We start from the raw sequence: 15,922 nt of genomic DNA, 5'->3' as shown, positions 1-15,922 counted from the left end.
TTATTTTCTTATATTATTCATCACTCTTTATAGTTTAATTTTACGTGAAAAATGTGAAACTTATTTTTTTTGCACTAAGATAACAAAGAGAAATTTTATTTTTTTAAAGTGAAAACGCATTTCGCTGTTTCCGTAATTTTAATAAAACGAAATGAACAAACGCTAACCAAAGTCGGCGTCTGCACTGACAACACCGGACAAATGCCGTGAAATAGTTGTCAATGTGCCAAGTAAAGGCGCGCGCATTACTGCACTGTAAGAAGTTGGTTATTTAGAACTTTCAAATAAAATCGGCATATACAGTTAAATAAAGAACAAAAAAAAACCCCTTAAATAGTAGGTAAACCAAGGTAATAAATAATATGGTATTGCAAAATACCTTAATTATATATTATTACTTTTTTGTTTTCGTTCTGTAGATGAAGTGATTCACACCAATTATATTATATCTATATATATAAAAATGAATTGCTGTTCGTTAGTCTCGCTAAAACTCGAGAACGGCTGGATCGATTTGGCTAATTTTGGTCTTGAATTATTTGTGGAAGTTTAGAGAAGGTTTAAAAGGTAGATAAAAATGAAAATGCTCGAAATGAAATAAAAATAACAATTTTGTTTTTCCTTTGATGTGCCCCCCCGTCGGACGGATTCCTTTTGTTTGTTTTAAGTTTATTTTATAATAAAGTTTAGGTCTTTTATTTGTCGATTGAGGCATTACGAAGTCTGCCGGGTCAGCTAGTTTTAAATAAATATACCGCGACAAATAACCAATTATTTATATATTCTACTCAAATTTATACACAAACACGTGGTTTAACAGAGTCGTAGCACGCACCCTACACAATTGCTTAACATATCTCCTACAGCAAATCTACGACTGCAAATGTAAACACGGTTTTATATATTCTTAACTGATACAGTGTTGGCAAAATAATTATTCTTGAAGTGGGCGAATTGACCCTATTTCGGTTGTCATAATGCAGTACTGAGTAAAAGAAAAAATTGGATCAATTATACTTTGAAACGATTTTGCGGTTAGAGAACATGGATGTAACAGCAAGAGAAATTGTAACCTTGCGCTTTTAAAATTGAAAGTATATCGTTGTCCTTTATTGCCTTAATAATTTTTAATATTGATTTTTTTATTGCCTGATAAATTTTTTTGGGCTTTGAATTTTGTGTATTTTTAATGTGAATTTCGACTATAGTGGACAAGCTTAATAAATTTCCAATCTGACTAATCCATCTTTTATTGAGGTAGGTAGGTATATATTCGTCGTTTGGCTACTTTATTAATTGAAATAAATGTATTGGAATTCTAAAGACGGGATAATTTACAGGTTAGATAATTTAATAATCTTGATAAGAAACATAAACCAATGCAATAATGTTTTGTGTTTGAATATGCGAAAGTATTGTTGAATAAAATAAGTGAATTGGTTCCTTGATATAAATCGGTTATTGATTTCCAAATAGTTAATACACTTAACATAAGCTTGTGATATAATAATTCACTAATAAATTTGGCTGATAGATAACTCAGCAATATATTAATCTGATTAATGAATATATTTGAAGCAAAAATGTGGTTTTACAAACATAATTAACGTGCCTAAATCCTAATGTTTATCGCATTAACTATCCCTATTAGCACGAGCCTATTGGGCATCGATCCAATACGTTTTGTAACACGACACAGAAGATAACAGAGTTAAATCTTGGTACAGATTACATAAACAAACACGTCTTATTTAGAGGCCATCAATACGCTTTAATGGTTACATTAAATGTACTTAGCGGAAATTTCGTTCAATTTTGGTTTTTTTTACGGCTTTCGAATTAGACTGTTTATAGAAATAGAATTGAGTCTTATATGTATAACATGTGTGTATCGTTTTTGGATTGATTTTCGAATGCAGCTCTTAATACATGGCTATTATGATATTTATAAATTATTTCTCTTTGCTTACATGATCTTATTATATTTATGTAGTTTTAAGCTTAAACGTTATTTTTTATATCGTTATTCTTAATTATATTTATTGAAATGCTTGTTAAATTTCAGGTTTTAATTATTAACTTCTATAATATGTAGTTGTATAAAAAATATGTAGATGTGACATGAAATAGGTAAAAGGGCATTTCAAAATTTTACATCACTGAAAAATATATGAGTTCGATTTTTTATTGCGTAGATGGATGAAATGACAGCTTTGCCGTAGAAATAGGCAGGTTGGTAGTACCTACCAGTGCGGAGTTGATTCCTACCAGATATAAATGTACAATCGCAGTATACCGATTGATCCGATGGTACAGTATTTAGCCGCCTTGACTCGCCGAGGGTCGTGGTTTCGATTCCCACATCGGACAAACATTGAACGGCCGTCTGGTGTAGTGGTAAGTGACATGGTCACTACACCAGGGGGTCGCGGGTTCGAATCCCGCCAAGGGAAGATATTTGTATGATAAATATAAATGTCTTTTCCAGGGTTATGGATGTATATTAAATATATGTATGTGTATAATAAAAATCTTACATTTATATCCGTTATCTGGTACCTGTAACACAAGTTCTTTACGAACTTATCACGGGACCAGTTAACGTGGCGTGATTGTTAGTAAAATAAAAATATATAAAAAAAATATATATTGAACAGGTTTGTTTGTTCTTTGTTTCATTGTGTATTATCTATATGTATATATTTAAACGTATATAAGTATGTTTATCAGTCTCTGCTAACCATAACACAGGGAATCCTAAATTGAAACCACCGTGCGTGAATTGTTCCCATTTATTATTATATTATTATTATACTGATAGAATACTCAAATAACGCTGCTGCCATTCTCCGGTGAATCCCTTAGTTGCCCTTTCGACGCCCTTGGGGAGAGATGGAGCGGCGCCATTCTAGATTGAGCCATGACTGCACATAATATGGTCATCACTATTTTGAACTAAGCAAATAATGACTGTATCTGTAGTTTATTGACAACAAAACAAAGTGAATTTAACTTGTTTACTTGAAACAGCCTTATTTGTTATGAGTGAGGCCATTCATAAGATTATATTATAGGAAATTGCAAAATTGAATGGTAGAGAAAATCTCGGCTTTGGTTAATACAATTTCATCTCAAATGTGTCCGTCCTGTCTCATCATATCTGCGTTGATATTGATAGGGGTGTCACTAGCTTTAGCGTTTTATTATATATGTACTTTTTTTAAATCATTTCCCCTGATTCGTAGAAAAGTTCGTGCTAAACATTCAGTAGTTGTACAGCACTGTTTCTAATTCGGAAGTCTTTAATTGTATCTTATTTTTCTCCACCTTATACCACTAGCCACCTAGTAGGTAGGCACAGCTATTTTTTCTCTTCCATTCTCTTCTGTCAGTCGTTATCTCAACACTCACTCTTCTCTCTCTCTCATATCGTCATTCACACACTCCATCCATGTCTTTTTCGGTTGACCTATTCCCCCCCTACCTTGTACTACCATTTCCATACATCAAATCACATGCATCTTCTCTCTACGCATCACATGTCCATAATCTCTGAAACTAGTATTAATAAAATAAAGCAGTGGTAGTAATATACTTAAGCACTATGACATGTTTAAGATAAAAAATCACATTTTTAAATATTGCTTTGCTAATATTTTTTCATTCCATTGCTTGTTTGAACCGCTACATTACGTTTACGCTTTAAACAACTGAAAGAGGATTAAAAATAGCAATGTCCTAATTTTGTATGTCAGGTTTGCAGAAAATACCATTATTATGACGAGTAGATATGACTTAACCATACCTAGAATCCTTATCTGAACATTACCAAACATTACTTTAATCATGTTACTACGATATTAAAACGTCAAGTCACTATATTCATGTAGCGTTTAACATTTGAATAAAGAAATTTAACAAATCAGAGACAACCCTAAGCTATTCTTGGACAGAATATTGGAGCGTGAAATACTTATCCGACTATGACGATCTACTTACACTTAGGCCCGATGCGTATTCCGTTCCTTTTGCTTCTAGTAGCCGTTTCAAATCAATTTTGATAGCAAAATAACCCACCAGAGATGTTTTCTTCTTTACAAAAATCTTATACCCGTGTGCATTCCTAGACGGACTATAATACATAAAGCCTTACCTACTTATTGAAAAAAAAAACACCTTTATGGATTTATAGTATATATTATTTTCCCCAGGGGTTCTCGTTATGTCTCGACAATTATGCTATGTTTATTTAGATAATTCCTTTAAAGCAGACGCAAAAAGATTTAGCTACGCTTTATATATATATTACATTTACTGTTTTAGTCTATAATTGACTTTCTTTTCTTGTAATATAATCAATCTAAAAAGATAATATAAAACATGTTTTTAACTGTTTAGTTTTTGCCTCTTTACCTACATATGAATATTCCACTGCACTAGTGATAGCCATAATCGATATTTCCCATTAAATCGATTTGTTCGTTCGTTATCAATATCCACACGAACCCATTCACTGATGCAATACGTACAAACGATTTATTTACGTATATTCACGAATTATTACATGTTGTATATTACGAATTTCCTAGAAAGTCGATTATTGTAATGAATCTGTTACAATAAAAACGTTCTGTTTAACTTTAAAAATAATATACGTCTTTTTTAATATTACTTTAATTCTTTTCATTCTTTTTTTAAAATGAGACGTCAGTATTTGCATTTCAGAATGTTCTTTTTAATATATTCAAATTTGAATCATTTATGACGTTGATATAAAAACCTATCAATGCTGCCCTACTCAATAGAACAGCGATCGGGGAACCGGGGTAAATTACCCCAAATGGGGTTAAAAATTAAACTTTTGTGCGTAAAAAGTATATAAGTGAAACTTCTTTAGAATTGTTGTGATTTCAAACTCAAAACAAGATATTATAATTTACTTATATTTTCTGTGGGGAAATTTTTCCAAAACTGTATATTACATATATTACTATTATTAGCGTTTTGTATTACAAGGTATTACATTGACAAATTGAACAAATGATGTTTAAATTAAATTTTTAGTTATTGTTTTCTTTTTAAAATTAACATGGGGGCTATAATATGAAAGATGCTAAAAAGAAGCGATTTCGTTTTTTTTTTGTTCTTCGCCATGGGGTAATATCAACTTACACAAAAATATTTTGGGATAATAATTAAAAAAGTTCCCCGACCACTGCAACAGAACAATCTAACTTTTCAATAGAATATTCTGAATGCACTTAGACGTCACTTCCTTTGAGTGTTTAAAACTAAAGAGGCTCAACATAAAACGGGTGCTTGTTCTACTCAATAAATCTTCACGAACGTTCGCTTATTAAGTGTCTACGAAAGGCTGTAATTTTTCATTAGACCGCCCCGTTTCAGGCAACGTCCACAGGGAAAACGAGCATCTGTACTCTGATGTGAGTAAGAATGAAATTTAGGATGTTTCCTTATATTATTTAATGCAATCCCGTGCAATTAATTATTTAGTAACACGTATTAATGTTTAGAAACCTCCAGCGGATATCAATTTATTTACTATTTATTTGGAATTGAATTGAAATAAATTTGAATACAATTCATTCAAAGGAAAAACAGTATCGCTCGTGTTACAGAAATCTTAGGTGATATCATTGATGCCTCACATTAATTGTCATAAGCTGTCACAATTGGATTCTTAATTTAGTTTATAGAAGAAAATTTAATTAAAAAGGTAATTAAAAAAAAAAAGTATGTATTTTTAGGCGAGTAGAGAGCTTAGTATTAAGTGAATGCCAAAGCCTAGAAATGCCACACCTGTCGTATCACATAGCTGCCTCAATCCGAAACACAAAGGATAAAGATTATACTCAATCGAAACGGAAACCTAAATGGTTCCTTTGAAACAAAAACCGGAACCGAATCTACGTCTACATTAGAATCATGATGATTTACTTGAAACAAAACAATTTTTAAATGTACTAATTTTCAATTATTGCGTACGTGAACTTATCAGCAGCGTTTAAGCTAATTAATGGAAATAGCCTGCATTACAGGAAAACCACACACCATAATTTTATTATTCCTTATCGCACGTACATACTTTAACACTGAAAATTGCTTCGTTTTAGTTAAGGGGAAGGATTTGTATCCGTTTCATGATGACCTAAAAAAGTGCACGTATGCCTAATTATATCAAGAGTATTACTGACGGTTATCATTTTGCTTACAGGGAAATTTCTTTACACTAATCAAAAAAAAGCAGTTAACATTCGAATATTTCTTCATTATAAGAGCAACCGTTTTATTGACTTTATTTGTTGACTTTAAATCGTTTAGAATTACGCAAAATCGCTTATTTGTGCTTAAAGAAAAGAAAGTAAAATCAACGATGTTGGAAGTTATTATCTTGTGTTATGACATGTCATATATATTATGATGTTTGTTCACCCACTTTGTCGTATTTAAATAATAACTTGGATAGTTTTATAGAATTTATTAAGCATGACCTTTTAGACAAAAACAATCTGTATAAATTTGGCAGCAATAATGGAGGGAAAAATGCAATGACACAGACTATACCGATAAAATAGATTAACCAACTCAACATATGCTTTATTGAAATAAATTCTAAATCTAATAATAAATTATGCGAATTAGACTGATGACCTGTGCGCTACGTACTGATTTTATATTCAATAAAATATCTTTCAGATAGCTGGTAGTTTTGTGCAAAAAATATCGGCTCGATTTATTTTGTCTAGTTATATGTTTAATATGTTCAACGAAATAATTAGTTCTGGCCAGATTATTACTTGTTAATTATATTTAGTTACAAACGAGGTCATTGTAATGTTTCATTAGTATTCGATACATAATTTCCTGTTTTGATCGATAGGATTTTCATACAGCCTTTTGTATGTAAGGTATATTGTAGGACATTATTGATAAGGTGGTAGTATTAATTATAATACTAGTTTCCAATTATAAATTACGTACCAATAAAATACGTAATATTTAGTGGTATCTAAAAATTGTTAACACCCAATTTGGCAGCTTTGTTATTAGCAATAAGGTCTTGTGTTAAACAACAACTTGTGTTTTTGATATCGTCGTGGCCTAAAGGATAAGAAGTCCGATACATTCGTGTTGAGCGATGCACCAGGTCTTCGAATCCTAGGCGGGTACCAATTTTTATAATGAAATACGTACTTAACAAATGTTCACGATTGACTTCCACGGTGAAGGAATAACATCGTGTAATAAAAATGAAACCCGCAAAATTATAATTTGCGTAATTACTGGTGGTAGGACGTCTTGCGAGTCCGCACGGGTAGGTACCACCACCCTGCCTATTTCTGCCGTGAAGGAGTAATGCGTTTCGATTTGAAGGGTGAGGCAGCCATTGTATCTATACTGAGACCTTAGAACTCATATCTCAAGGCAGGTGGCGGCATTTACGTTGTAGATATCTATGGGCTAAGGTAACCACTTAACACCAGGTGAGCTGTGAGATCGGCCACCCATCTAAGGAATACAAAAAAAAAGTATAACTAAAACAGCAAGCCGAAAAACTCAAACTTATAATAAATCTCTATACCAGTGGTCCGGAGTATGATATGAAGTCAAGGTGAAAAAAATATATTTGTATTGTCATCAGCCCTTCATAGCTGTGTACATTTTCAAGCTAATCGAACGCCTTGAAATTGGTTAAAATTGCTCTGAATAATTCCGTTACACAGAGGTAAAACTAATAAACAGCTTAAAAAGTTGAAAGAAAAACAAAAAATAATTGCTTCAGAAGTATGCAGATTAAAAAAGAGGATCATAGCCAAGCCAAGTTAGTTCTGTCAACGTAAAAACAATACCGGACACGATTTGACCAAGATCAAGAGCGTTGAGTTTTCACCGTTCGTCATTGTGTTTACATAATTCATGACTCAGTAGTTGAAAAACGTGTTCTTGAAGATAATATAGATATAAGATACACAAATACAACTTCATATAATATAATGCCGTCATTATTTATAAAGCTAATTTTATATGTATGACAATAGAAAAGTTAAAGATTACTGGCTTACTGGTGGTAGGACCTCTTGTGGGTTCGCGCGGGTAGGTACCACCGCCTTACCTATTTCTGCCGTGAAGCAGTAATGTGTTTCGGTCTGAAGGGTAGGGTAGCCGTTGTAACTATACTGAGACCTTAGTTAGAACTTATATTTCAAGGTGGGTGGCGCATTTACGTTATAGATGTCTATGGGCTCCAGTAACCACTTAGCACCAGGTGGGCTGTAAGCTCGTCCACCCATCTAAACAATAAAAAAAAATGTATATTTTGGTAGAACAATGTAATATGTAGAATGTAGGAACACGGAGTATGAGTGTGAAGAAATCGAATATAAAAAATGTCAATTTTACAAACGGGTCAATTGAATTTATTATCGCATGTGTTTTCTATAGGTAACTAATTATAGTTTGATCCACGGGACACTTGGCAGATTGATCTAGGGTTATATGAATGTCGTTATGAAATTTATTTATTTATTTTTTATTTTATTTATTTATTTATGTACACACAGAAAACAAGACACAGTACAGAGTAATAGGAAAATTATGTACAAAGGCTTATGTACAAAAGAAATTTATTATTAATCATAAAATAATACCGCAAAATAAAACCGCAATAGATATTTGACTATAAATTAGTTATACGATCTTATTGGTTGAAACCGTGATACCTTACAAAGAATTTTATTGATGCTATGTATATGCTTAATAAACAATGTTGTATATCTATTGTTTACAATTCAAACGTCAGCTGTTAATTAGTTATGATGACGAAATGAGTATTACAGAAACTCGCTCATTTACGAGCTGCAAAAAAATCACTACATCATTATTATTTTTTATTGCGTAGATGAATGAAAGTGTTCACGGAACATCTAGTGGAAATGAGGTCGAATTATATTATTTCAAATGATTCGAAGATATCATGCATTTTCTTGTAAACAAAACTAAATGTTTAAGAAGTCCTACTAACAATTGAACGCAGTGATAGATAAGAAATGTTGACAAACGTACAATCATTTCTGTAATTATAAACGCCTATGTAGATACAAGATATGTTCGTTATTTCATTTTGGTACTGAGTGGAGAGTGAGTATTGGAATAAAATTCGAATGAAATTTATAAAGAAATTTAAGAACGAATCTACAAAAGTTATTCGGAAATACGATTTCTGTCAGTATTACTAAGTAAAAGTAAGTGCACTGCTTGAACTGCCTAAATTTAGCTCAACCAGAATATAAACACATATTTCTAAGAGTGACAAATGAGCTTTGGCTCTTCATTAAACATTCAACTTTTAAAGTTTAATTCGTTGCTTTCCTAATAATCCATTTTAAAAAAAATATCTATAGAAATTAGAATTTCCGGAACTACTCTTAACATTTAATTTATTCTACTCCATAGAGTTGGGTATGACCTAAGCTTATCAACAGCTACTTATGTCATTGCATGAGTAACGCAATTTACATTAGTTTATTTATGATTTACCTCTTTCTGGTCGGGCGTTGTACTGGTCCGAATACCGGTCAGATCCTTCCACCGTAGCACTCCCATGACTGCCTGTCGAACCCACGAGCCTCGTCTATTTCTCGCACTGGACAGTTCATCGACGACGCCACATAAAACAGTGTTCACTACCAAACTTTTCCCGGTTCCATCTTTATCATTATTGAGCGCCACCTCGCTACTTATTGGAAAAGACCTCCGCTCCCTCATAAAGCCAAAAATCGTCTTTCAAAACGCAATCGACTTAGCGGTTCCAGAAATGCATCTTCACGTTGAACTCTGTAATCGTCTTTTAGGTCTTGCAGTATAAATCCACGATAAATTTGTTATAACTTAATTGAACACACAGCTGAAGGACTTCCCAGCTGCGTGCCTCCCATAGGCGTTCAAAACTTTTTCAATTATATATAACTGCTCTAAAAAGAAAACTCCGGTGGGCCGCCTAGTAATGTGTTCTCGATGACTTTTAGAAGTTGAAACTGCGAAAACAGTGAATATAACTTTCACTGCGAGCGTTCACGATGCCCTGGATGCGGACAATTTTCGTTGTTTGAGAGAAAAAAAAAACACTGTCCACTTTGCTTAAACAAATATTACAGTTAAAAACTCATCTCACTATGCAACACAGCTAAACACTTGGCGCTACGCACGGAAAATGTTCAGAGCTCACTGCGTTGATGAAAAACTTTAAATTTTATCAACTTAACGAAACACGATCGTAACGCGATAAATACTGATAAGAGACGCCTCCACAACCTTACAAGCTTACGTTCGGAGAACGAATGGAGCGACGCGTGCTAGCTGCTACAAGCTCGCCGTTTGTCAGAAAGGCAAATCAAGGAGCGCTGTCTCTTTCGCGAGCGCATTGTCTATGCAGCACACGACAAGGACAAGTGGAATTATCTGCTTTCAGATTTAGCACTGGAGAAATGACAGGTGAATGTTGCAGCCAGAGAAGACAACAAAAAACTTTTCAAACGTTTTTAGTGCGGTTTTCTATTGTGAGACTTGAGCTGTGGAAATATTGTACGATACAAGAGCAAAATAATCTAAGAACCGATTGGAGATTTACAAAGTTCTTTTTAGTATAGAAATGTAAGCATATCATAGAAAGTACGGTAATTGTTTATTTGGTCACTTCATAACATCTACGAATGTATTAATAAATCAAATTTAAATTGGCAGAATCACTGAAACACTTCAATTGGAGTTTTAAGCTCAAATTTGGGTCCTTTCACATGGGAACATCCGGTAATAATCCATCGGCCCTTGGTGGGAATAAAAAAGAACAATTCAACAGGTGCCTTTGACTCCCCCAAAGCAGCTGTTTCCGAACAAACACTAACGGAAGGCGATGCCATACATTTAAGGAAGGATGCGGCGGGTATTGGTTGTCGATCGATAAAAAAATCTTTTGGCTTCCAATGAAACCGCACAACAAAACACTTGCGCGTTTATTTCTTGGAAATTGCTCAATTTCATTTTTCTTGGTTACTTTGAGAACGAAACTTATAAAATACCTATTATATTTATTAAATAACGTATACTTAGATTTCCTATATGGCGTAGATATTTTCATATTCTCTTCACGGCCTTCAAATACTGTTAACTATGTCCCATTCAGTACTTCATCAAATAGTCATTAGAATTTGTCATGAAAAGAAAGCGTCTGAGTATTTGATGATCTCGTTCGCAGATGTTTTCTTTTGTATTTAATGTTTGTTTGAATAAGTTTTGTCACAATCTCTCTTTATATCATTCCTTTGGTATTATTATATGTATGTAGGATTTGGTAAGAACGGAACATATGAAAAGAGCGTGGAACGGAGCGTTAAGATGTGAGTAAGAGAAAACAGAAAAATGGGAGAAGCGAATGACAGAGAAAAGGAAGATGGACGAAGGAAGAAAGGATGGAAAGGAAAATAAACAAGGCGTAATAAAAGTGTTAATTATTTTTCTAATTATTATTATAACAGAAGATTTTGGAACAGTGGAAGTTTTATTTTATGCGCTGCGATTCCTAGTCTACATGTACCTATATATTATACATTTGCTGTAAATGTATCAATCTGAATCTAAATAAATTAAATTAACGAAATAATTTCGATGTTAAACATGAAAAGAAAATAACGTTTTTAGAATTTAAAGTTATGTCTCCAAATGACATATTCGATAAATTTACTAGAAAAATTTTCAAAGTTAAATGGTGCGACATTTATTGATCGTAAACTTTACAATTTTTTTAGTACATTAACCAATTGAAATATCACAGTAATAAAATATCATCTAGTGCTCTATCAAGTCTCACAGGTAAATCTTTGGATACGTTAATTTTAGGTTTTCGTGACTCAGTCGTAAAAACAAAATAAAATAACCTACGAAACTGCCAAAGTAAAAGACTATAAGGAATATTGGCTTCCAAGATGTTTAGTAGAATAGTAAGATTTTAGGATGCGTTAAGAAAACTCTTTAAGACGCGCAAAGATTGTTCTTATAGTTCAGCAAATTAATTAAGATGTTATTTTTTGTTAATTATTTAGGTGGCAATTACGGTTAATGAGGCAATTGGTGACATTTTTCGAGGTACTAAGACATGTCCTAATGCCGTTCTGCTTATAAGACTTCTGACTCCAGGAAATCATGGTTCGAACAATAGGATAGTCGTTTCATGCACTCGGATCGTTGGGACGTAATGACTCAATGCGGAGAGGATATTAACTTGTGAAAAAATGTTAGGTAACCGCTTAACTTCAGATGGAAAATGGACCCGCGTGTTTATCTCCACGAAGAAAATAAATAAAAGAATACGAATTCCTGCTTGATGGGAAAATTTCGTTTTAATGACCTGTGCACATAATAATCTCTGATTTCGCTCATTAAAATGTAGTTTGTCTTGTAAATATTGCAATAGCTAGCAATAGTAATTTTAAATCTCAACGCCCATTTGGTTTTGAAGCATATTTTTTTATATTCACGAGGCTCCTTTCTAACTTAAGCAGACCAGACTCAATTCACAAACGAATTAATACCTAATTACAACAAATTTGAATAAGACTATAGCTGAAGTATTGGCATTTTAAAGTAAATTTTCTTGTAAAAGCTAAATTACTTTTAAAATCGATTACGGAATGGATGAAGTATCATTGATACGTTAATTATCTTATTCCATTTATTAGTTGTTTGTAGTTTCTCTAAATAATTGTAAATCATGGCCAATCTTGTGCATTTAATTTTAGACAGGCAAAAGTTTTGGGGATTTCTATACTAATATTATAAAGAGGAAAGATTTGTTTGTTTGTTTGTTTCGAATAGGCTCCGAAACTACTGGACCGATTTGAAAAATTCTTTTTCCATTAGAAGCCGACATTGTCCCTGATGAACATAGGCTACTTTTTTTTAATTTTTTTAAATATTTTTTTTGGTTTCATGTGTGTTTTAATGTTTCCGAAGCCAAGCGAGGGCGGGTCGCTAGTTCTTTATATTTTTCTTGCTGAACAACTTGTGTCCAAGCCTCGCCGGAGATAAGGCCAAATGAAAGAGGTTTTGAAAATGGCGTTGTAAACAACAAGTGGCTAGCATGCACCACATCGCAATTGTAGTTTTCTAACATAATTTAATTCTTTTTTTATTTATTTCTTATGTGCCTGTAAAATTCAAAATAACACTACATTTGTATATCTCATTTATAGCATACACTGCGGCTTAAGCCTGCGGGAATTATAATGACGTAAAATTTTGGTCTAATGGCTTATGAAATTGGGTATGTTAAGTAGTGTTGGTATTTTTATCGATAACAAATTTAAGTGAATTTTTGAAATGTATTTCACATACAAAATTTAGGGACTTTAAATTGAAATCTCATAAATTCACTTCATTTAGTCGATATAACTGACACAATTGTATCTATTGAGTTATCGCTATTATGGATTTGTAAATATTTATATTTGTCAAAATGTATAACGAAAACACAATGGTCAAAAGTAGTAATGTTTTAATAGTAAGGTAATGTATACAGACATCAACTACACGACTTAGAGACGTGACTGATTGGACCGAGGGAATCGACCGGAGATACGGTTTTGCATACCCGAGATCACGTTCCAATACTGAGGCTGTTTTATCGATAAAAGATAAAGAAGAATTCTAGTCCAACATAGATAGGTCGGAGTTTGACTGATAAAACACGACCCAGATCGAAACTATGACGTTTTTAAAGGTAAACCGGACACAGGGTTTAATGGAATGTCAAATATTGCACAACCATTTTGACCTTTCACGAAAAATGTCCCAATTTGATGTCGCTACTCACCGCCTATTTTGTGATAGAGTTACTAGAGAAAAATTTAGTAGGAAATAGAACTAATACTGTGAAAAGAACATTATGAACGCATTGTATAAACTATCTGGAAATTTCCCCAAATTTCATGATTTTATTTGGGTGGTTAACTGGTGCACCGCTACCTCTGGATGATAATGTAAGCGCTGTACAACTTATGCAAGTCCGTGTGTCTCATCTGACGATCGTTAGAAACTGAAAGTTTCGTCTAATCATATTCACAGATTACTCTATTGTTTTCGTGAAAAATTACTACTCTAAATGAGCATTGACTGAAAATCTGATTTTAGCAACGAGATAATGAATATATTGTTTTTATTTTTAGTATAGCTTGGTATTATAGCATTTCCTTTATCTTTTTGGTGTTTCAACTAACATTTTTTTGGCAAATTATAAAACCAAATTCTTGAAAATCTTGAAAGCGATTGAAGTTAAAATCGATGCAATGACAGTACCATCAACCGATTGCAACATGCATCAAATAGTAGTCAACATTAAGCCGACGGCAGTCCCGCTCGTTGCTAAATCGATATTCACGACTATTACATTGCTTACAGCCATTGTTGATAAAGTAATGAACCAACTTGAATATCTGAAGGTCACGTCTTAAGCCAGAGATCAACTCTCAAACGAAGCCTTATTTACTTTAAAACATGTTTCAGAGCTACACTTGAACTATTTAGCTTGGGCAGTGATCTAGATTAGCATTACCCTATTTTTGTCATGGCGGTCGCAAAAACGATTAAAGGATTCACCAGCATCATATGGAGCAGGAGGATATCAGCATACATACGCCAACTAGCATTTATGGGCGTATTGTAAGCTCACCCGCCCGGGTAGGCACCACAATCGTGCCTAGCTCTGTCACTAACAGTGGAACAGATGGGCGGGATGGGACAACGGTTATACTATAATATTGAGACTTCAACGAAGGCGGGTGGCGGCATTTTCGTCTATCACATCATTAACCTTTGCAGATCGAGAAAAATCTTATAGCTATCGGAAAAAAAACATTTCATTGTTAGATTCGGATAATGTCGTATTTAATTTAGTGGAAGATCAAACCGGAGGCCATAAACGTTGGGTAACTCACAGAAAACATCATGATTATGGTAGAGCGCAAATTTACAGTATCTTTGTAATTATTTTTTTACTCAATTTCTTTTTATGTATTTTTCCTTGGAAATAAGTTCCAATCTATTTTTACTTCTCGTGTAGGTAGGGTAATTACGAGAAATTCATGTAGGTGTATTGGGAAATAGCTTTAGATAATATCCTAATGTAACGTTTATCCAATAATTACGAGGGCTTTACGTAAAATAATTGATAAAAGAATATCGATAAGTCTTCAGTCTTTTTTTTTTTTTTAATTACAGCGATTCGATTAATTCGATTCGATATTTAATAAGTTCCAACCTAATTATCACTTAGAATCTATTCGATGCCAGTAAAATTCGGAAATAGTGTATTTTTACTTAACATAATTTTGGTAAGTAGATGCTACCTTCGCTATTATAACCGACATCAGTGGTGTCCAAAGTTAATTTCGATCGAAATTGCGGGATTTATCAATATTATAGTCGCACTCATAGGCAATGGAGCCGTTGTTATTTATCAATTCGATAATTAATGTGCTGATTCGGTTATTACTATTATTTTTACCTGGCATGGTGAATAGCCCACGCTCTGCCATTGGCTCTTTCGATCAGCTTAATGTTGCAGCTGTCTTAAGACATCAAGTCGAAGACAATAATGTCCATTTGGGGTATGCGATTACTTCGCAACACAGATACGATACTTAACTCATACACACATGCCGCCCAATAATTATTCATACTACTCAGGCTTAAATTATTTATTATCACTCAATCTATGTGCTATTCAATTTAGCCCAAAATATCGTGTATACTTTACACTGACAATTCGATCATTCTGTTCGCTTCTATTTTAACATTATCGATTGAAGGCTTCAAGAGACGTGAAATTTTAATGAATTGTATTATTTATTAT

The 15,922-nt window shown here is 33.2% G+C and overlaps 1 protein-coding gene across 15 annotated transcripts in view; it reads right to left on the bottom strand.

Annotated features, from left to right (window-relative positions):
- The window catches only part of RapGAP1 (Rap GTPase activating protein 1), a 349,454-nt gene that overhangs the window by 120,785 nt on the left and 212,747 nt on the right, over positions 1-15,922 (bottom strand). Inside the window, exon 1 of one of the 15 annotated variants that reach the window (XM_028184289.2) lies at positions 9,559-10,360. The exons of 13 other annotated variants lie outside the window; for them this stretch is intronic. In XM_028184289.2, coding sequence (XP_028040090.2) covers positions 9,559-9,786 — 228 coding nt within the window. In that variant the 5' untranslated portion in view covers positions 9,787-10,360. Of the gene's footprint in view, positions 1-9,558; positions 10,361-15,922 lie in introns of those variants that run through there. One more of the 15 variants, XM_089739776.1, reaches the window with a different exon arrangement.

This window comes from Bombyx mandarina, chromosome 03, assembly GCF_030267445.1.
Source record: "Bombyx mandarina strain Sakado chromosome 03, ASM3026744v2".
NCBI classification, from domain to species: domain Eukaryota; kingdom Metazoa; phylum Arthropoda; class Insecta; order Lepidoptera; family Bombycidae; genus Bombyx; species Bombyx mandarina.
This window is presented reverse-complemented; position numbering and strand designations above follow the sequence as displayed.